General features: G+C 39.9%; 1 protein-coding gene across 5 annotated transcripts in view; it reads left to right on the top strand.

Annotated features, from left to right (window-relative positions):
• SORCS1 (sortilin related VPS10 domain containing receptor 1) overlaps positions 1 to 23,353 on the top strand; it is a 368,116-nt gene that overhangs the window by 327,783 nt on the left and 16,980 nt on the right. For all 5 annotated transcript variants that reach the window (XM_081912031.1, XM_081912030.1, XM_081912028.1 and 2 more), the window contains exons 20-24: positions 5,486 to 5,619; positions 8,762 to 8,885; positions 10,819 to 10,931; positions 12,674 to 12,805; positions 22,831 to 22,930. In XM_081912031.1, coding sequence (XP_081768157.1) covers positions 5,486 to 5,619; positions 8,762 to 8,885; positions 10,819 to 10,931; positions 12,674 to 12,805; positions 22,831 to 22,930 — 603 coding nt within the window. The remainder of the gene's footprint in view (positions 1 to 5,485; positions 5,620 to 8,761; positions 8,886 to 10,818; positions 10,932 to 12,673; positions 12,806 to 22,830; positions 22,931 to 23,353) is intronic.

Here is a 23,353-nt window from a genome sequence, read left to right as displayed (position 1 = left end):
ATTAGTCCAGAAGAATCTAATAAATAAACAAACAAACCGGGAACAATGTAAATGTAGAGAGACTTTCTGTAAAACCATAACAAGAATACAGAAGAAATTTGATTCAGTTTGCATTTGAAATCTATCCAATTCCTACTATGAGAACTGAAACATAGTCATCCTTCAAAATTTGCACTTATCACAATTCTGTGATGCAGTTCTCGAGCCTAGCAATGTTTACAAAAATGCATATATTACAGAAAATCTGCATAAATGTGAAGCCATTAGTGAAAATAACATAAATATGCATTATATTAGTGAAAATTACTTGCAACAATGTATCTGTTAATCAAAATTGCATATGAAACTGGCTCTGCCATCTGTGAGCAGAAATTCACACTAAAAAGCTGGTGGATTTTATGAGGATTCTTCTCATTATTTTAAACCATACAAATTGCCTGCAAAATGTGGAGAAATGAATTTAAGAATAGAAAAATGAGAAATAGAGAGAATCAAAATGGATTGGTCCTTCTATTTATAACCGTTGCCCATAGACATTAGAGCACATAGGAAGCTGCCTTATACTGGGTCTTTGTAGTAATATTATTATTAATAATAATAATTTATTTATACCCTGTCCATCCGGCTCGGTTTCCCCAGCCACTCTAAGCAGCTCCCAGAATAAAACATCAAACATTAAAAGCTTCCCTAAACAGGGCTGCCTTCAGATGTCAGATAGTTGTTTATTTCCTTGACATCTGAAGGGAGGGCACCACCACCGAGAAGGCCCTCTGCCTGGTAAGTATTTCAAGGCAGATATCTCAAGTGGAGATCTCTCCCATCACCTGCAACCTGATGTGGGATCTTCTACATGCAAGGCATATCAATTCCTCTATATGCAAGGCTCTAACATGGAGCTACAGTTTCCCCTCTGCCCAAAAGAGCTGCACTTGGGACTTGAACCAACAGATGCACGAGAAGACTTGGAACACAAAGAGACGTTTGCCCCCATAGCCTGGATGGTTGTAGGACCAGTGACAGTGACATGCTGGGGATGACAAGGCTAGCTAGCATGTCCCTAGTTTGCTCACCGTATGAAGAAACAAAAAGCACACTAATGCCTCATACACAGAGTGAGGAAAACAGGATATACCAATTCCATGAACATGAATGGTCCTTGTGGAGGCAAACCCTATATTTTTAGGATGGCTTGAAAAGTTTTAAATAACAATTGACCCCAAGATCATAAAAGGTTGTCCAACTCTGCAAGAAAAAGTAATGTGTATTTTTATTGCTATCAATATTGTGTAGATAGGAGTACAACACCACCTGCTGTTCCAAAGCTGCATTTTCAAAGCTGCATTTTTTTGTTTTCTAACACACTGATTTCAGAAGTTAATCATAATTACCCGCTTTGGTGATTTAAAACACACACAAACACACACACACACACTAGAAGCTGTTCAGATCTCAAAGGAAAATCTATGTTCTACTCATGACTCTTCATAAGTCACTTTTTGTGAACTGTTCTAACGGGGCAGCAATAAAACTGCTAGCACATTTGCAAAGCTAAGCATGGTCTGGTAGGGTTTCAAGCTGGGTGGGGCCATGTGTTGAGATTCCTGCATTGCTGAGGGTTAGACTAGATGACCCTTGTTGTCCCTCCCAACTCTATTTTTCTGTGATTCAGAATGTGCCTGCTTCAATTAGAACTAAATGGCTGAGTTTGTTCAGCCTATCACATTGGATGAAACTAAAATACTGGATGTTAACCAGAGTACTCAAGGCCAAGTTTGGATAATTAATTAATAATAGCTTAATAAATATTTGATTCCATTGCACAAACACAGATTGCTCTGACTGCATGTAATGAAAGAGGTCTCCTGGTTAGGCCAATATTGTATCTAGCTGGCATAACACATATTACATCTGGTGAACAACTTTTCAAATTTCCAGTTCAGATATCCATTTTCCATTATGTGCACTTATTGCAGGAAACTTGGCCTCACATGTGGAGCGTCCCCACCCCTCTTCTTAAGTGAAAATGCGTGTAACAAACAATCTACATGTACTACCACTTCCACGAAACATTCCATGCATATATAATGTAAATAATATAATCAAACATTAAGCAGGCTTGTATAATAGTTTAGAGCTGATTACACCAGTTAGATGAGGAGACCTGGATCCAATTAAGTAACACTCAGGGCAGGCATATTGAAATCAATGGACATGATGAACTGAAGTCCATTGATTTTGATGCGTGAGTATGACTTACCGTAGTTGGAAATACAATCCTGAATATCCAACATTCTTAACAGATGTTGCCATTTTGCACATTAGAGCTTTAATAAAAAGGTTTCTAATGAAGATAGGAAGTGACGCCAATATATTGTTTCTGCTTCATTTTGTTCAGCTCCTAAAAGTTCAGAACACAGAACTGGTCCCCATCTCCCAAATCTACTACCATGAATTTTCCTGTATAATGCTAGTAAGCAGAACCTAGATAGTTAAAAGAGAGTAGTAATGGGTAGGGATGGGGGGGGGGGGAAATTCATTTCAGTTTGCATCTGAAGCTAAATTTATCAAATTTGTATTTTTTTTAAAAAAAACCCCAATATGTGAACAAAAACACAAGCATCCTTTAAAATTTGCACTTGTCTAAATGTTGCAATGCAGTAATGCAGCCAAGCATTGCTTACAAAATGCATCTATTAGGATAAAATATGTGAAAATAACATGCTAATATACATTATATTAGAAGCAATTGTTTGCAAAAATGTGTGCTTTAATCAAAACTGCATGCAAAAGGTATCAGGGGAAATTCACTCTGAAAGGTTGAAGAATTTCCATGAAATTGCTTAAGAAATGTGGAGAACTGATTTAAGACTGGAAAAATGAGTAATTAAGAGAGAACCTAAATTGATAGATCCTTCCATCCCTAGTCATGGGTAGCTTGTGGTCATTTCCGCCTCATTGTATTGTGTGAACACCTACAAGCAGTCGCATTTCTAAAGATAGGATAAAGCAGCAGCTGTCCATAACTCCCACCGGTATCAACAGAGACCTTTTCTCTTGAAGCTATGCAAAGGTGTAGTTTTGGGGGGATCCCAGCGCCATGTCTAGATAAGTCCTGACATGAACAAAAGTCAAGAGGTATAAAAAAATTCCACACTGGGCTCCTCGGTAAGATGTAGATTGAATAATAATAATGGAAAGAAATCAAATTTCATTGGGAGCGTAGGAAGCTACCTAATACTGACTCTCACCATCAGCCCATATAGCTCAGCATTGTCTCTACAATGACTGCTGGTGACTTTCCTGGGTTTCAGACTGGGGTATTCCTAGGCCTACCTAGAGATGCCAGGGATTGAACCTGGATTTTCTGCATCCAAAATGTTCCATCTCATTTGGATTGGTTCTGCATGTTTGCTTGTTTTAATTTGATTTTTTAATTTGTATTTTTTTATTATTATAACCTGCCCTGTGACCTTATGGTGAAAGGCGTGCAAGGAATCTTAGAAGGAAATAAATGCTCCACCACTGAGCTACAGCCTTTCTCTTAATTGTGCTGTGGCGTGCTACACCTTCTTCCATATTGTGTATGGATATTTTCTAATAGAAATAAAGGGATGTGATAATAAGCCTCAGCCTTGATAATGCTTGCAGGAAAACAACAGCTATGATACCATTCCACCACCCTAAATATAACCTATGTGGGGAGAAGAATCTTACCTTGTTATACTTGGTGGGAAAACTTGTTTTCTCAGGGTATTGTTGCATTTCTTTCCTTTCCTCCTTCTCTTTATTTTCAAAATAAATTGTTCCAAATGAGAGGCAGAGGGCAGTAGGGCCAAGTATAAATCTATTCTTTTCCTGATATTTTGCAAATTCTCTTTGCATAAAAAAAGGATACTAGATTTGTGAAGAAGTTATGAAGTGCTTTGGAACGGATCCTTGCTAGAAATAGATATATTTGCTGTTGACCTACAACACTCTTCCTATCAATCTGTAAGCCCCCCCCCCCGTTAATGCAATATATTCCCAAGAAAAAGCAACACCCCTGTATTAACTCAGCCAATTACCACTTAATGTCTCCTGAGGATATGGCCATCTATATTTGCTTGGTTGGCTTCTGCATAGCAAAGATTTTGCTCATTATCTTTACCATTTGAAAGTTGCTGTTCTGAAATCTTTATCCAGAATTGTCATAGTGCCACTTCTCCCAGATACAGCTGGTTTATAATTAGAATCATATAATTAAATTTAATTATCCAGATCCAAACAATTCAATAAGCAATCGTGTCAGTACACATATCTTGTGTTTCTGATCATTCAGAACACCAGATAAATGTACGGTGATAGTTTGCCTAAGCTGCATTTGGAGTTTGGAGGCTTCAGTCCATGTTGTACATTGGATTGTTTGCAGGTATATGTTTTAAAACAAGCAGACTATTACTTGCTGGGGCACTTAGGTTTGAGTGAAAAGGTGGTCTATTTGTCACAGTGCAACAAAAGTTACAGCTCTCATATTCAGTTATTTGGTGCTCAGACCCATGCTTCCTCTTGGCAAGAATTCTCTCTCTGGTGGGTAGAACCTATGCATGGTCTTATGTTAAGGGCTTTTAAAGCCCTGCTTACGCTATAACAGGATGTGTTGAAATTGGGGGTCCTCTGTAAAATAGTACTTGTTTTGCTAATATGCTTTGGACTGTCATAGTGAGAGCAATCTGTGTGTAGAAAGGAAAGTTTTTATTTGCTGCTGACATCAGATGATGTCCTTTTCATCCTAATTAGCCACTTTTAATCCTATAAATTGCCCATGCAATGTGTTATTGAGAAAAGAACTCTCACAAAATCTGGAGAACTGCACTCCTTTGGGTGTGGGCTTGTGTTTGAGATTGATACTCAATCAGAAAGCCTAACACTGCAAGCTGCCTTAGCATTCCCAACCTAATCATAGACTGTGCTACAGCATCCATCACAAAACCTTCTGATATGCACCTGTAATCTGGTAAATGTGGTGGAAAAAATAGCATGGCCTGACAAGGTCAAATTCCATCAGCATTTTTCAGCTCACCTTAAGAATAGCTATACGGAGCAGGGTTGTTCTATATATGGCAACGTTCCTGCATGAAAGTTACTTCTGGGTTAGAGTGTGAATCCCATCTCTACTGTGTTGTGTATAATAATCTTCTATGTATACTAAAAGAATATGCACTAGGAAGCTGTGACTGACCATGGCTTCCCAGAGTCAGTGAATAAAGAATACGGAGGCTGTGGAAGCCTTATAACTGAGTCTTATATTTATTTCCTCAGCAATAAGTCCTACTGGGGCTTCCTCTCAAATAAGTTGACACAGGATTGCAACCGGTGTTGAAATAAGAATTTGTGGGAAGTAGTCTGCAGCCCTTATTGAAACCAAGACTGGGGTCAAAGACAAGCATAGTGTTAATGCATAAAACTAGACTCATCTACACTTTTCTCCATTCTCTCTTGTTTCCAGGTCCTTTGGAACATGTCCATTTATCGTTGCCCTTTGTGACAACAAAGAACAAAGAAGTTAATGCCACGGCAGTCCTGTGGCCCAGTCAAGTTGGAACACTGACTTATATCTGGTGGTTTGGAAATAACACCGAGGTTTGTATTTCATGGAGATAAATTAATTGTTAAATTGTGACATAATAACATTATCACGGGGCTTGTGATTTCTCTCAGGGAACAGCTTACAGGGCCCTGCAAATCACAGAGAGCAACTCTCAGCACTTTTATGTTGCAAATCAGCTTTTTAAAAAAACTTGCTTAACTGTCTCTGTTTAGGCCTAATTTGCATTTTATGCAAATCACTAATCCCCCATTGGACACGGCTGAAGAGATCAAACTGAGAAAACTGCAGAGTGACAGATTATCAAAGATTCCAAGATTTGGGGCTTTTTTCCTTTCCTTATGTAAAATGCAAGCTTTTTTTATATAAAAAAACCCCTCATGTTACAAACCCAGACTTCAGAGATAAAGTTCTGAGTTCAGCTGATGATGTCTCTGCACTGCTCCAGGGTTTGAAACTGTATTTTACAGTGTGTTGTGCACTGTAGCACTAGTAAAAAGGAATGTTTGCCGAGAGTCCCAACTCCTACTCTTTTCATAATGCTAAACCTATATGAAGTTCTCATTTGTGCTGTTAAGCTGCAAGAATGCCTCATTACCACATTCCAAGAGAAGTGAAATGACATGTAGTACATTTCCCTGCCTACGGACAGTAGTTAGCATAAAACAGTATGCCAAAATAACCCACTACCCACCCTCATTTGTTCACTAGGGGGGAGAAAAATCTTTAATCGGTGCCTGATAAATTGTGTTGCTAGACTCATCTAAGGCTACTTTGAATTTCAATAGGAAGTTAGGAGAGCTCACACTAGCAGGAGATAGTTGACAGAGTGGTAGGGCAGCGACATTCAACTAACCTCCCAAAAGTTTAGTCACGGCTCTTTAGGGTGGTGGCAGCTGCTAGCATGACTGAATAATTTTTCACATATCCAGGGGGTCAGTTCAGGTGTAACACAGATATGCAGTGTGTTTCCCTTATCTCAGTTTCCTTTATATATGACACCTCTTGCCACATAAATGGCTGTAAATTTTAAATCTGCCGCCTTTTTGCCTGCTCTTATTTGTCGGACTATTTAACCTACCCTGGGTTCGCCCAGTGAAGGTCTATGAAACTGCCTGCTAGTTCCAGTTCCCTTGCTTGCTACTGCGTATCTGGTTCTTTGTCTCTGGTGCAAGGCAAGATATATAGGCTCAAATGAGGTGTCTGATACAAGCTGTTACCAGTGGGATTGGGGACTGTCACATCGTGGTGTGCTATGGAGTGGCCATTGTGCTGCTTTCTTTTGGATACTATTGCCGTGGCAACAGCCAGGTAGCGGTGGTTAAACATGGGGTGGAAATGGTGCAGAAACCAGGAGTGGTAGCTCTCTAAGATGAAAGAGAAAGTAAAGGAAACTCTAGTATTAAGAGGACAGTAGCTACTACAGAACCCCCTGCATTGATGCAACTAAGTTATGCGTTTTATTAGTGGCTGTCGCTAGCACAATAGTATCTCAAAAGCAAAGTAGTTTGTATTGTGTCAAGCTTTAATACTTGGTTGCCTATACAGTATCTCGTGAGCCAAAGGACTTCGGTTGTATAAGTGGGGTAGTTGATGTAGCAAGGACATTGTTGCGGGGAACCATGGCAGTTCTCACCATTCTAATGAATTCATATACAGAATATGATTTAAGATGTAAGATGAATTGTTAATACTTTGAGCAAAGATGGGTAAACTCAGGCTTGGGAGCCCAACGCGGCCCTTCTGGTCTTTCTGTATGGCCCTTGGGAACCCCACTACAGAATGCAGCCCTAAGGCTGCAAAAGGTTTCCTATTATAATTTAGAGTGACATATGAAAGGGTAATCCATTTGTGTCTTTTTTGCTTTTGCTATTTGTTTATTTTTTCCTTGAAATAATGGTAACAAATAATAATAATAATAATAATAATAATAATAATAATAATAATAATAATAATAATTTATACCCCGCCCACTCTGGGCAGCTTCCAACATAATATTAAAATACAATAGTCCGTCACACATTAAAAGCTTCCCTAAACAGGGCTGCCTTCAGATGTCTTCTAAAAGTCTGGTAGCTGTTTTTCTCTTTGACATCTGGTGGGAGGGCATTCCACAGGGTGGTGCCACCAGTGAGAAGGCCCTCTGCCTGGTTCCCTGTAACTTGGCTTCTCGCAGTGAGGGAACCGCCAGAAGGCCCTCAGCACTGGACCTCAGTGTCCGGGCAGAACGATGGGGGTGGAGACGCTCCTCCAGGTCTTCTCCCTCTTTTCTGTTCCAACTTTTACATTCCCTTATATTTCCCCCTTTGTTCATGTCACCTGCAAGGATGCATTCCTCATGCTTGTTTCCAGGATCTTATTTCATAAACATTGAATTATTGGTCACTGATTGAAAGCCAGAAATCTGCAGCACTTTTGCCACCAGCTGAACTAATTGTTCTTAAGTACTTTTGCAGAGGCTTCATTAAGTCTTATTTTATTTTTATATCCATTCACATCCAGTGATAATTTTGACCTGTACTGCCCTTAGATAAGATGGAAATACACATTATCTTTGTCTCTATGTTACTGTGAGCATAGGTAATAAAAGGATCCTCATGTAAAATAACTTCATGCATGTGTTAGGGGCTGCAGTGTTAAGGGTTATTTTTCTCAAGATCAGCAACAATACAAAAATCTGTCCTCTTCATAACTACTGATATCTAAAATGGTTCCATGGAAGAGTTTCCTTCTCATATTTTGAAATATGAGAATTGGCTGGTTATTTTGGGAGGTGTTTGTCCACCTGTATGCTGACTGCCTTGAGTCACCTGAGTTAATCTACAGAGTCATATTTCCAGCTCATCTGTTTTCTTCTTGCTGTACCCTGTGGTCTGGATTGTGTTGAGAGTGTTCAAATGGATAAGACTGCCAATCAATGTTCCACTTATCCTTCCTCAAATTGGAGCTTCTAGGAATCCTGGTGTTTGGGTGGGGGGGTGGCTATTTATTTATTTTGTTGCTCAATATTTCCATGGTTCCCTTCTTCAGGCCAGCAGTACTGAGCATCCTTAATCCAAGTCTATTTTCAGCAGCAGGTTTAGGAGAAGGGTCCTTGGCCAGACTCTCTGTGCAACTGAAAATAAGGCAAGCCAGAGCATTAAGTACCTTCCCTGCTTTCTTCTTTTACCTTTGCAGCCACTGATCACCCTGGAAGGGAGCATTGCGTTTACATTCTCCACTGAAGGGATGAACACTATCACAGTGCAGGTTTCTGCAGGAAATGCCATTCTGCAAGACACCAAGATGATTGCAGTGTATGGTGAGCCCTATCTTGTTCACTGTTATTGATTCATTTCTTAGCCTACTGTAGCGGTTGTCCTGTCATACACACACCCCACACACATGTTACTCAGAGAAGAAGGAACTAAGGACACCGACAAGATAACACCTTTCAAGGGGGAATGTATCTGTAAGATCAAGTTGTCAAGAAGGGCAGCTGTGAAGGTTTGATGCTCTTACATTTTATGGAGTTCTGCATAGCTGCAAGGACCTGAATTAAAGAACATCCATGAAGTTCAGGACTGCATATAAATTTTTTTCTTTTCTTTTTTTTTGCACTCACACCCACATAAAAACACATCTGGGAAACACATCTCCCAAACCTCTATTGTTCTGTATCCATAGTGGCAGCACATGCTCAGTTCAAGTGCTGAAGCCTAATGCCACCCTAACATTCATTGCACCTGTGGTCCTATGCCTACACTTACCATACTTAGTTGTCTCTCAACAAACTGGACATAAATCTGGTTGAAAAGACACACATACTATGCAGTGTTCAAAATAGAGTGTGAACTGACACAATAGACTTGGACTCTCACTTTAGTGGAACAGCACTCAACACCTTTGCCAAATTGCAGAAGCCTAAAGAGTAGCATGGATAAGAGATGTTGTTGGGGTATTAGGGGTAGGGCTTAAACATTTCCATATATTTCCCCTCATGTGCAGACTAAAAAATACTTTCTGCCAAAATGCACTTACCATTTGCATTTCCCCCATTTGATGTTCCCAAGGTTGTTTTGGTGAAAAAAAATCCAAGTTGTAAAATGTAAATGTAATGCTCAAAGCTCCTGCAAATCTAACTTGCATAGAATACCCAATTCTTGTGTTTCAAATGCTGAGCTCAGTATAACACTTCTCCTAAATCCCCAGTCTCTGTTCCCCTGCTGTTTAGCACTTTAAAATAATTGCCATGCAGCCTCTCTTATTTTGAGGGATGTTTTGGAGTGTTTCATTTGTATCCTTTCAAAAGACAAACACCCTAATTGCTACGTAAGATGTTGGCATTTTGGGGAGATACAGAAAGGGAAGAGGGAATCAAAGCAATTAATGCAAATGAGGGCTCTGCCTGATGGAATGCAGGTTCCGTCCCCTGGTTTATGCACCATTAACACTTAATGAGCTGATCGCCAATAAGGCTCCAGACTTACCTGCATTAACAGTTTACTCCATGTCAAACAGTAACAGTTTACTCCGTGTCAAAGCAAAGTTAAAGTTGATTTAATTAGAAGCAGACCTGAAGTATCACTTCAGAACCAGCTCAGGAGACCCTGGATGTTGTTTGGGTTTACAGGATTTAAGTAACATCATGCACCGTTCTGATAATGGGACAAAGCACAGATATAACATAATAGTGTAAAACTGTACAAAGACAAGACATCCAACAACTGATTCATACACCTACCATGGCCCTGGCATCTCCCTCTCTCTTTTTAGGCTACATTGTGGTTAGCTGAACTTTTGCAACTTTCCCAAAAAAACCTTTCAAGTGCCATTTAAATTCCTTGTAAAATAGATCGCTACACAGACAGGTAGATAGTTACAGGGGTAGACAGATGCACAGATAGATAGATATACAGATGGGGGGGGGAAAGCTTCACTATACCCTCAGTGTAAAAATAATATTAATATTCTAGGTTCCCCCGTCCCCATCCCTTTCCATCCTTCCTGCTACACCAGTGCATCATCATAAATAATGTTGTTCTGATAGAACAATTGGTAGATCTAATTCTAAACAGTTATTTGCTGGCACAGCCGAGTGATAGGATCAGAATGTTAATCAAGCTGTGTTGTCCAATATGCACATCAATCTAATTGATTAGAAACCCAAGCACATTTTAAAAATTCAGTAGCCACGTCCCAGGAGTTTTCACTCATAATAGCCTTTTCGTTCTCTCCATCCCGTCTTCCCCTAGAGCAATTTCAATCGCTACGGTTATCGTTCTCTCCAAATCTGGACGACTACAATCCAGACATTCCTGAATGGAGACGAGACATCAGTCGAGTCATCAAGAATGCTCTGGTGGACGTAAGTGCGGAAATAAGTTGTCACTTCTGTGTGATGCATTTCTTTCCCTCTGTCCAGCACTCACTTTGGAAGCTCTCACCTGCAGGAACCCCTCTATAATACCACTTGCAGAAACTCTCCAGTGAGTTCCTCATGGCTCCAAGAGGAAGCCACCTCTGACATGTTCTTGCATCTGTAACAATATGTTTCTCTTTTGCCACATACTGAAATATGTGAAAATTTATCTTATTTCATTTGTAGCTAGAGAGAGAAGCAGTTTAGATATCCAGCTTGCAGTCTTCATCTCATTTTACCTTCAGTTTGCACTGCTTCACTGCAGCATTTTATCCACGACCGTGGTGGCATTCAGACAGTACACCAAGGCTTTCCAGGTCACTGAGGGCTGCCCTGTGCCTGAGCTTTGATAATGCACTTCATTAATCACCCCTGCTGCATTCACTTAGCAATATGGAATCAAAAACTGAAATGCACATTTCTTTGCCACCTTTTCTCTGTAGAGTAGGTGTTCCAGAACACAGGGCAAGGGAGTACTGGGACCCATATTATTGGGGAAGAAATTATCTACCCTGTGAAACTGGTGCAGTTCTACTGAAGTCAATGTGATTGACACAGTGTTTGTGACAACAGAGCAAGCCTGTTTGTGAATACATATTTTGGGGGGAACCCTTCACAATAGTCCACTTTCTCTAGCTTCTCTTGGATAAGCAATCTGTTTTTCTCTGTATGAATTTCTCAGCAGGGAATGTTAAGGGGTTGTAAGGGAGGTTAACTGTGTTTTCCATTGACTAATAATAATAAAAAAGAAACAGTTTAATGAGCACAAGCACTTATGATCATGGCAGTGGCTAACCAGAAATGGGGGGGGGGGGGAAATAATGTAATTGAATGACAGGAAGAAAAGCAACAGTAAGATATAACTGTGCCTGCACAGTGTTGTTTATAAAATATAGAAATGGAAACAAATGGAATCATAGGCCATCCCACTTGTTCCACAACAGCAATGACCAACCACTTCAAACCACCAGATTTTTGGGTGAAATTTGGAGGGAGGGAATTTCAGAAGCTCAAGCATAGATGAACAGTGTTGTGTGTTGGGGCAAAAAAATATATCTTAATTTCACATAAACGTTCATGGGTTCTGATTTGGTGGGAACTGACCAGGAAAGAGACCTTGGGATGGTGGTAGATAGCTCAGTGGAGATGTGTGTGGTGGCTGTAAAAGAAGCAAATTCCATGCTAGGGACCATTTGGAAAGGAACTGAAAATAAAAAAATGCAAATATCATAATGCCATTATAAAAATCTATGGAATATTATGTATTCCAGAAAAATATTTCTCTATTTTGTAAACAGCACGTGTCACTGGCACTCCAAAAAGGAGTCATCTCACTCCAAAAAGGATATTGTGGGCTTGGAATAGGTTCAGAACAGGGCAACCAAAATGATTAAGGGGGTGGAACAACTCCCCCATGCAACCCAGTGCCTCAAAATCTGCCTTGGAAGATTGCAGGAAGCTTGAGGGGACCCAAAGCAGTGAGGAGGGGAAAGCAAAATCTCATTACACAAGCCAAAGTCTGCTGTGCAACCTTGGATTCCACTCACCATCTATCTATCTATCTATCTATCTATCTATCTATCTATCTATCTATTGGTATTTTAGCTGATTGAATGATTTTAGTCCTCTTAATTTCAAGGCTGTGATGCTACCCCAGTATATCATCACCCTTTCTTTCTGCATACTAGGTAACAGGCATTTCCAGTAAGCATATCTTGGTGGCAATCCTGCCAGGTTTACCCACATCAGCAGAACTCTTTATTTTGCCTTATAAGGATGTCACAGGAGAAGACAAACGAACAGCAGAAGACCTACAACAGGTACTGTTTCCTTTCATTATGCACAAGTGGTGTGTGCAGGGAAGAGACTGCATTTTAACTTCTTCTCCCCACCCCACCCCAACCCCCCAAATGTTGGCAAACAAACACTGCAAATTTCACGAAGAATACATTAACCATTTTCATTCATAGCAATACTTATTGCATGATAGACATCTGAAATTTGAAATGTTAATGCCCATGCTTGCTTGCGAGTCACACCAGAAGGTTTGTTTATGCTGCTTCCCGGAATCTGCACTGTAGAAGGACAGGCATGAGTGGGAAGTATACAATGCAGGAAAAGTGTGATTCCCAGAAGACAGAGAGAGATCACAGCCCATACTATGACATTCACATGGGTTTTCCTAAGGGTCATATCACCCATTTTCCACAAAGGGGATGATTTTACTATGAAGGCAAAATATATGATGTGATTCTTATAGATGTCAGAAATGAACTCAATTAGTGATGGGTGTGCTTTTATGTATAAACATGCCAGTTGTAGAATTGGATATGTTGTTTCATAAACTCAAGATACCATGTGTATTGACACCCCCCCATGCACCTCAGCCAAGCAGAATTTCCCCAAGTTTATACTTTATCTTTGCTTTGCTTTTATCTTGCTTGACAAACTACACATCTTTGTAATTTTCTCCTCATGCTGGTAATGAACACCAGGAAAGAAGATTGACTGCCTTGCAGATACCCTCCCCCAACATAAATTGGAAAGGAAGGCAGTACATAGAATCCCAGATTTACTACTGACCCAACTCGCCTCCGGCACTTGGCTGCTTATTGCATTCCACAAATTATTATATAGATATTTTCCCTCTCGCATTCCCAGACTCACTGAGGTCATAAAGTATTGTAACACTGGCACATTGTCATCATAAGCCTTTATAGGGAGACAAGAGTAATACAGCTTTTAACAGGGACTCCAGCATCCTCTCTACTATTCTTCCTGAAGGGACAGGATTGTAATCTGCCACATTACTGGAATTATTCTTTATTTATTGCTATGCATTTCCTGTGGAACAATATAGCACTGCATGGATTTTATAATATAAGGTTGAAACTTCTTCCCCACCCCACGAGAAGTTGGTGTTGAGTTCTCATATCACCAGTTGCTCCGATTTCCAGTATCGTGGTTCATGCCCACAGTGACTTTGCTACTGATTCAGGAGCCATGCACCCACACAGAGCTGAATCAGCTGACTTTCAGCCAATAGCAGTAGCTGTCCGTGTGTTGAGGGGGAGCTGCCTTCTTGTGTGCCTGCGGCTTACCTGGATAGGGCTGGGGTGGGACAGGCTGGCGGCGAGGTTGGAGCTGTGAAAGTGCACCAGTGGTTCCTGACCTCACTGTCACCTTGAACCCAAGCCATGTCCAGGTAAGATGCAACAAAGTTTGTGTCAGCAGTGTAATAAATAAACAAATAGTACTCTATCTGTTCCTCTGAAATAATTGTGAAATGGTGGATGCTTTGATGATGTAGTTTCTATAGCTTATATAATATGACAGCAATAATGACTCCCTGAATTATCTGAGGTGACAGGGAACTCTGGGGAGGAGAACTAATGAAAATAGGTCAGTATTTCAGTTAAGAAGGACTCTGCTGTCAAAATAAGGGCTCGTGTGTGGAGAGGATTTATTTATTGCTTCATTTATTGGTTTGTTTTATCTTGTGATGCATCTATACTTGTGTGAGAGCACTGGAAGTAGCACTGAACTTCTCTAACTCTCAGCTGAGCTTAGAGCTGATAGCTGATGTTTGCTGGAAGTGACGAGCCCTTTTTATTCATATTCTCACCCTCCCCAATGTGATTTCCATCATGTGAGGGTGTAAACAAGGATGAGCCCATTTCTGCTCCTTCAGTTCATTTGTGTCTCTCCATGCCTCTCCTTCTTTACCAGTGTGGGAGGAGCGAGGATTCAATCATAGCAATCTGGACTTCACAAATAAATGCTTTACAAATCTTTTTGTGCAATGCTTATTAGTGTGCATGTATATTCATGTGCATTGATAAAACAGTGTCCCCCAAAAGGCAAATTTGATTTAAATATAGAAGAGTTTGGATTTGATATCCTGCTTTTTCACTACCCAAAGGAGTCTCAAAGCAGCTAACATTCTCCTTTCCCTTCCTCCCCCACAACAAACACTCTGTGAGGTAAGTGAGGCTGAGAGACTTCAGAGAAGTGTGACTAGCCAAGGTCACCCAGCAGCTGCATGTGGAGGAGCGAAGACGCGAACCCGGTTCACCAGATTACAAGTCTACCGCTCTTAACCACTACACCACACTGGCTCTCTATACACTAGAGTCCCTCTATTTGTGTGTGGGGGTTGTTGCTGTTTTTTTAAAAATAACCATCCCACAAGTCTGCATTTGTTCATAGTATAACTGAGGCCCAAATAGTCTTACCTACATGCAGACATACATTTGATCATTTTAGGATTGTTTTCTGCAGGGGTTTTTTTTTTAAATCAATGCACATTCAAAACCAATTTACATAGAGAGAAGAAGATTTCAGTCAATGGAAAGAACTGAAAACTGCATTAAACCACACATACTTCAATTACAGAATTAGTATTACAAAGTCCACTGGTTATATTTGCAATGCAGGAGGAATGTGATGCAAGACAAAAGGAGTTGGAAAAACAACAATAGAGCCAAAGGAGAAATTATTCCATCTATAATAGTTAGTAGGAAAGTGTGTATGTGTGTGAGGGAGATGGAGATAAAAGAATGAATAAAATGAAGTTAACTTGCAAAAGAAGAATTGAGCAGCACATGAGACTCTTGTGGTGTCAAAGGTCATAGTTACACGTCCTGACCACCATTAAATATATATTACTATGTTCTGTTCTCACACACAAGCCAAGCAACTTTTAGTGTGCCACTGGAGGGCAGTATTATACCTGCACACACATGCCCACAAATGCCTATAAACATTTAAACTACTTTACCCAGTTCATGTTACCCAGTTTATTCATAAATTTATAATCCAGGGTCAGAATTTTAATGTGATGTTGACATTTTACTTCAGGAACTGTTGAAATTTCAAATGCAAACAAAATGTGAAGTACAGTTGTTGAAAGGTTGATGTACACTACATACAGAAACACACAATTGCTGCCTGACACTCAAGTTGCCTTACAAATGATTAGCAGTATACTCCTTTGCATGCTTACTCAGAAGTAAGGCTTGCTGTGCTCAATGGGACTTACTTCCAAATAGGTGTGCATAGGATTAAAGCGTAAATATAGGTACAGAGCCTCATTCATTGCTAATATAATGTTAATTAGGTAATGTTACATGCAGTCATGAGTTATTTATGTCATTGCTGATAACTGTATCTGCAATCAGCATTGTAAAGTACAGAGCCTTTAAATCTTTGCTGCTTGTTTCTGTTTGTGATTCCTAGTTCAATAAAAGGAGCTTAAGATGGCTGCCTGTTTGTTCTGGGCTTCACTTCACATAAAACTGTGTGCACTGCAACCAGGGCCATACAATAGACTAGCTCACTGTGCCTAAAGCAGTTTGGACCTGTTGCTGCATGAAAAAAATGTATACTATAAATATCTGTACTGGTGTTGTGACATCAAGACTGAAATAGAAGATTTCTCTTGCTCTAGAATTTGGGACTGCAATAAAAACATCCCCCTCCCCCAAATGATATCACAATATGGAACCAGATTTAAGCTGGACATAATCCACAGGGGGATGCTTGTGGATGTCCCAGTGAGAGAAACTGCCACAGCTTTTGTTTCATCTTATTTCATTCAAGGTGGTTTCAGAAGGACAGCCTCTATGTAGACTGTGCACACACAGTTTTTGCATAACTTCTCCAGTCCATAAACTCTACTGAAATGTTTGCAGAGGCTTTGGGTTATAACTACTATTTTTCACCAGATATAAGAAATGAGAACAAGAAAGATAAAGCAGTTTTCTTTTTTCTGCTGATGGCCAGTCATATGATCATTTCCCCCAATCAGATTATGAATCATCTGGCCTAGGCATAGGCAAACTCTAGCCCTCTGGATGTTTAGGACTACAATTCCCATCATCCCCAACCACTGGTCCTGTTAGCTAGGGATGATGGAAATTGTAGTCCCAAACATCTAGAGGGCCGGAGTTTGCATATGCCTGGTCTGGCCCCCAAAATTTCCCTCCTCCCATTAGAGGCAACATACATCAGTTCCTGCCTTCACCTGTTCCTCCTCTCTTTTCCTTCTGCCAGGGTCAGCTTTAAATACTTGACTATTATTCTAGGTATCCTTCTTTATTTGTGATCTCACTAGGGGAAAGTGCCCAACATTGCTTAGAAACCACACAGACACACAAATCAGTTCAGGTATGAAAGAAGTGGTTTAAACCGGTGCAGTTTTGAAACGTTCAGTCCGCCATCTTGAATCAGAATGGTACACAACTGTACAGAACTATAGAATTGTTGGAATGGACCCCGAGGGTCATCTAACCCAAACCCCAGCAATGAGGGATCTCAACAGAGAATTGAAAGTAGATTGGGCAGGAGAGAGTTGCTGATTGATATGTGTAAACCCAGTGTCATGTAAATGGAATTGCAGGAGCAGGTGTGTCATTCAGTGCTAGAGAATCTGCTTATTGTGCTGTGGGTGCCATGATTTGACCCTGGAATTCCCAAACAGGCTTGGGGAAACCCCTGTCTGAAACCCCCGAGAGCTTCTGCCAGTCAGCCTAGGGAATACTGAGCTAGAGGGATCAGTGATCTGACCCAAGATAAGGCTTCCTGTGTTCCCATGGCCCACATTTTAAATGCCTGAATCAACTTGAATGGGAGGCTGAGGGATACTGAGATTTCTGGTGCACACAGTGTGAGAAAGGCAGACCTTATTCAGGCAGAACTACCCCAGAAGCCAAATTAAATTTGTTTTGTTCTCTTTGTAAATTAACTCCCCCTCTCTTTCTTTTTACAAATTATTTGTTGTTATTATTCATTAGATGTCCGTTGATGAGAGAATGATAGACAAAGAATGGCTTCTATTACAAAGAAACATTTTTGCACATTGCGTCTAATTCTGCAAATGAAGCAGATAAAGTCAATGAAGCTATGTGAAGGACCAAAACTAATTCAGAGACCTAATTATTTTCACAGGGGAGAACTCTTGATGACTCTAAATTAGGTGTTTTGCAATGCTGAGAAGCTTCATCTTCAGCATAAAAGCAAGAGAACAATATAGGGCAGCCATTGGGCATAAATATAAGGCAGTTTGGACCTGTGTGTGTCTAATTCTGAGAAAAAGCATAAAAGTATAACTAGATTCTAATGTTTTAAAATGCTGTTAATTAAATAAATGTCAGGTCTGTCGTTGCTCTTTTTATTGCATTTTATTTCCCCCCTTTTATATCAATGTTTTATGCAGGTGTATTGTATTTCAACTTGTAACCTGCTTCCAAATTGTTTGCAATGAAGAACTAGAAAGAACTGCCTTTAAGGGAGGGGATGAAATGGCTGAAATAAACATAAAAATATGGCTTTGCAGGCAGATTTGAATTCCTTTTGTTTCATCGGCAGAGAGTGAAATTTCCCCAGGATGTTCTTGCATATAAGCCCCATTGAAATGAATGGATAACTCATGCCCATTCACTTCAACGGGGCTTGTGTAGGAGAGCAGTCCTTGTACTGGGTTGTTTTTTAATCATTCTCTGATCTTTCCACATCAGCCTTGCTATTTTGTGGAACCTTAGGATCTGATAAGATAATAAAATAGTGCAACAGTAAAGTGAAATGATTTATGTATTCATTCCCCCCCTTAATATCTCATTTAATATGAAGCAGAGTACTATGTAATACCAGTTAACTTTTTAAAAGATCATATTGGATAGATAGATTTTGAAAAATAAAAAAATAAAATGACATCTTCAGTCCTGTTCTACACAGCACTGTTCTTCTGTTACAGGCTTTGTTCTCAGGCACCTTTCTGAGGCAAAGTTGTCTACTGGATGCTTGTGGGTGGATGATTTCAGGAAATAAAAATGGTGGCTCATGCCCTTGGATTTCCCACCCTATTTTCTTCAGCATGAGATCTGCAGCTTCTAGAACCCTATAAAACATACCAGAAACAGTTGGGTGGGAGAGATTCTTGTTGTTGTTTAGTTGTGTAGTCGTGTCCGACTCTTCGTGACCCCATGGACCAGAGCACTCCAGGCACTCCTGTCTTTGGGATAGATTCTACCCCAGGCTAAATCCCAGTATCTCTTGTGGTAGGTAGTAAAATGCCCCCCACCCCCAACCCATAGTCATGTTGTGTTAGAAGAAGGGCACACAAAGTCTGCTTCCTTGAATCAGTATTTCTTTGAAAAAGCCATGGGTTGTTTTTTCCTCTTTATCCCAGTAAGTTAGCATTGGCTGAGACAAAAATAGAAACAGCACCTAATGGTGTTAGTCAATATATTTCTTGTGATTTTTGTTTTGTTTTGTCCTAAGCTCTTCCCCACCCTTTCAACAATAAAACCCTTTCTGCACACTTAAACCTACATCACTGAATCACTTTTTGTTTAGGTTTTCCGCCACCCCAATCTTCTCAAGCCTTGACTGGAACATAAAAAACATGTACAATTGAGGTGTTTTTAAAATTTATTTTGTTGTTGTTGTCCCAGGTGCTTTTTGCTAGTTGGATTGGACTTTGCTGATTGGATCGGAGCTTTTTGCTGATTGGATGAACTTTGGGGACATTGTTGATCACTCTGCAGGTGGACTGTGTTGTAGATCTAATTTTGTGTAAATTCTGGACTGTGTTGTAGATCTAATTTTGTGTAAATTCTGCTATGGAAATTGAACCAGCCATTTATTTTTATCTCCAGAGGCTTGGGTACCCTTCAGATATTTCATTCAATTTGTTCTTACTATTACAGCTCTGTAAATTAGAGGCCACAGATCATACTTCCTATGACCTCCACTTTCTTGGTTAGTACTTTAGAGCAGTTTATATTGTGGTGGCTGTCATCCAAGATATCATTTCATGTTTTGTTTCGGTGCGTCCAAGCTGGAGTTGCAGCCGTGGAACCGTAAAAGGCCACCTGTCCTTCTGGAAAAGTTGGCACATTTTTACACTGAGTTGGTGCTATGGAACATTACTTGTCATGGCTGCAAATTCCCTCCTGGGCAGTTGCAATTGTAAAATACTTTTAGATTTCTCTCATGCCAAACCGTCACTGAAGAGCACTTGAGACTGCGTACAAGTGGGCAAGTTTCAAAACTGACAAAAGTATTCTAGTCTAGTAGACACAAGGTCACACGCAAAATTTTAGTCCTCAAGTTTCTGTATGGACTGGACAATCCCAGACTGCCTTCAACTGTATGGGAATCTGCATGATTTCTACATCTGCAACTGGAATTTACAAACATAACAAGTCAGACTTGTAACCCTCTGTTAGCTGCAGCACACGCATACAGGGCTCATATCACAGGATTAACAATTAGGACATGGTCTTTTTAAGAGACAGAAACCCTTCCCTTTTTATTTCAATACTCAACATACATAAAACATGAAAAACATTTAGAACAACCAAAACATTTCCTATAACGCACATTTAGCAACTTATATAAAGAGTGCTTCACATCACTACATCTTTTTTTAAAGCAAAAGTTAACTTTTGGGCAGTCATCTTGTGACAGAGATCTATGTAGCTTCTATTTCCATAAACTAGTGATGTAATTCCCTAATGTAATTTGTTTTAACTAAGCCCTCATACATTTTCAAAGGTTCATGAGAAATTATCAGGCGTGAAAGGACATCCCCATCATTTTAAGGCCATTTGCAGCCTTTTGTTGATTTGGTTTAATTCTGTAACACTGCTGAGATGGGAATCGATGTTTTGAATTTTATTCTTCACTGTGAGGGATTTATCAGCAACTTTTTATTATCACAATTGAATTTTTAAAATAATTCTGGCTCCTGCATTTCATATTGGCCACTGATAGCTTGGAACACTATTCTTGGCTCAGCATTAATCAGGAAATCTGTTTACATGCTGAACATTAAACTAAGCTTGAAGAGAACCAAATTTCTTGCACATTTTTTTATTATTAAAAAAAATTAGTGCAGATGGACATTCCTATGTCTCTCCCTGTGTCTGTCATCTCTGAAGACTGTCTGCCTGCCTCCTATATTTTCCTGCCTCCTTTTCCTTTTTCAAAATAGCTTTGATTTTTAAAATTAATTTTAAGTTAATTAATTGCACTTAATATTCCCATTAAAAAATAAAAGGAGATGCAAAATATAAAAGGAGGTCCGACTGCTAAACTGGGAAGAAGGCTCAACTAGGCATGATACTGACTGTATCTTTGCATTTAATGCTTTTTAAGATGTAAAGAGCAGCATTGTCAGGATTGCAGCTGATGTGACAGTATCAAGTTTGGCCTTTAGAAATATGATTGAACTAAAAATATTTCCATACTTAGGACAGACCACTTGCTCCAGAAGAACCTGCCACAGGCTTATAAATGGGGACTTAAAGAAGCTAATCAACTAAAAAAATGAAATATCACTAAAGAGAGTAATCTTAGAATAGTATTCTCAAGATGTGGAAGAGCAGAAGACAAGTTAGGATCTAGACTGGCAGGCATAACACTTACCTCCGATGAAGAGGGTTAGGAAGCGGTACAAGTATCCCTCCATTTTGCTCTTCCATACCCTGCTGGTCTCTAGCAGTGGAGAGCCTCTCCACCACAGATATATTTACTGTACCTGTGGAGTGCATGAGTAGCTACCTTCTGCATGAGTAGCTACCTTCTGGGAGCTACCTTCAACCCTCCCTGCCCCAATAGCAGCTTCATTGCCCGCATCCACCTTCTGCTCTTCTTCTGGCATGGGTGTCAGGACTTCCAATGGGGTGATGCTTTTTCTGCTTCATTTAGTATGGCTGCTTTTAGATGAAAATTAGTCATATCATGAGACAGATATGTTTTGATTTCTTCAACAGGAAAGATTGGAGCGAACTGTAGCCTAGAGTAAACCATCAGAAGTCACCAGCCCTGTGTGTGTGTGGGTGTGTGGGTGGGTGGGTGGGTTGGTAACAATATGTAGCAAAAACTATCCTACATCAAAGTTCCTTCTTTCTCATGCCAGGAAAGGAGAAAAGTGAAAGAAAGAGAAAGGAAAGAAAAAGAAAAGAAACAAGAAAATGACACAAGAGGGGAGAGGGATAACATAACAAAAACTCTTTGAATACCATAAATGAGTTTAAAGGAGAAATATTGTCATTTACTTTGCCAATCCAGAAATGAATGGATTTCATTTCTAGAGTCACTGGCCCATCTCTTGTGTCTTGATATTGTCTCAGGATGTTCACAAAGCATTTTCTTGGGGATATAGATTATAGAGTCGAAACATATTCACACTCCTAGAGCTGACAAAGACAAGGTTCAAGTTCGAATGAGTGTAGGTATAATCACAAATTCATGCCCATTTATCTAGGTTCAATCAGAGCCATTGTAGCATTATCATAACTTTCTCTGTAGCTCAGTCCATTGCTATGTGAGTTTTTGGTGTTCTATCCTGAGCCAGATCTAGGGGAAGTAAGTACTGAACTCAGACAGTGCACTAGTGTGAAAAGCTCTTTCCGTATCAATGGTGGCAACCCTGATACAGATCACTACAATGCCCAGTGACCTATTTTTTTGGGCTACATGGTGTTTATTGTGTAAAACCTATGCTTACACAGACAGTTCAAGACTTTTGAATAGGTTCTCAGTTTAAGATGGCAGCTTCCTCCACTGTTCATAACAACCTCAATCACCAACTGGTAATATTGCGGAAGGAAACCTCAACCAGAAAGCATTCATAGATACAGTACCCACTTTTTTTTTTAAAAAAAGGGGTGAATACAATAGCATCATTTCATAACTGCACTCAGACCTTTTATGCCATTTTCCCTGAAGCATCCATTAACAGTCACTGTTTGACAAGAGACTTGGCCAGATGGACCATTGTTCTTGTTCTTTGCGATTGTACCCATATTTTATTTTTTACAATAATTTCTTATTCCAGATTTCAGATATATTGGTCCAGAAACTGAACCAAAACGCCATCCAGTTTGATTTAAAGCCTGGGGTTCGAATCCTTGTCCATGCTGCCCATTTAACAGCAGGTTGGTATAGATTCCTAAAAACCTCCGCCAGTGTTGTTAGCACAGCTTATTATGAATTCTCCAGTGGCAGCACTGTGGAAATGTCAATTTTTTTGTATTTGGAATACTCTGTGTTTTTATTGCAAGATATTGAAAATAGCTCAATCAACGCTTTATGCATGTTTACTTGGAACATCAGGTAGAAGCCTTATTGTGTTCAATAGAGCTTACTGCTACCAAGTGTGCTTAGGATTGCAGTCTGTATGTGTTACAAATCTTGGAATGGCTATTTCACTTAGCCTGTTTTGGCCTTTAAAGAGCACATTGTAGAGGAAGGAATGAAGCACATAGTGGCTGTGGTGCTGTATATAAGGCCCCTGCCTCCAATGTCCCTGCACCCTGAGTGTGCCATTGTATGATGAAAAAAAATTGTACCCCTATGGA

Source organism: Podarcis melisellensis, assembly GCF_964234715.1.
Source record: "Podarcis melisellensis genome assembly, chromosome: 5".
NCBI classification, from domain to species: Eukaryota; Metazoa; Chordata; class Lepidosauria; order Squamata; family Lacertidae; genus Podarcis; species Podarcis melisellensis.
This window is presented reverse-complemented; position numbering and strand designations above follow the sequence as displayed.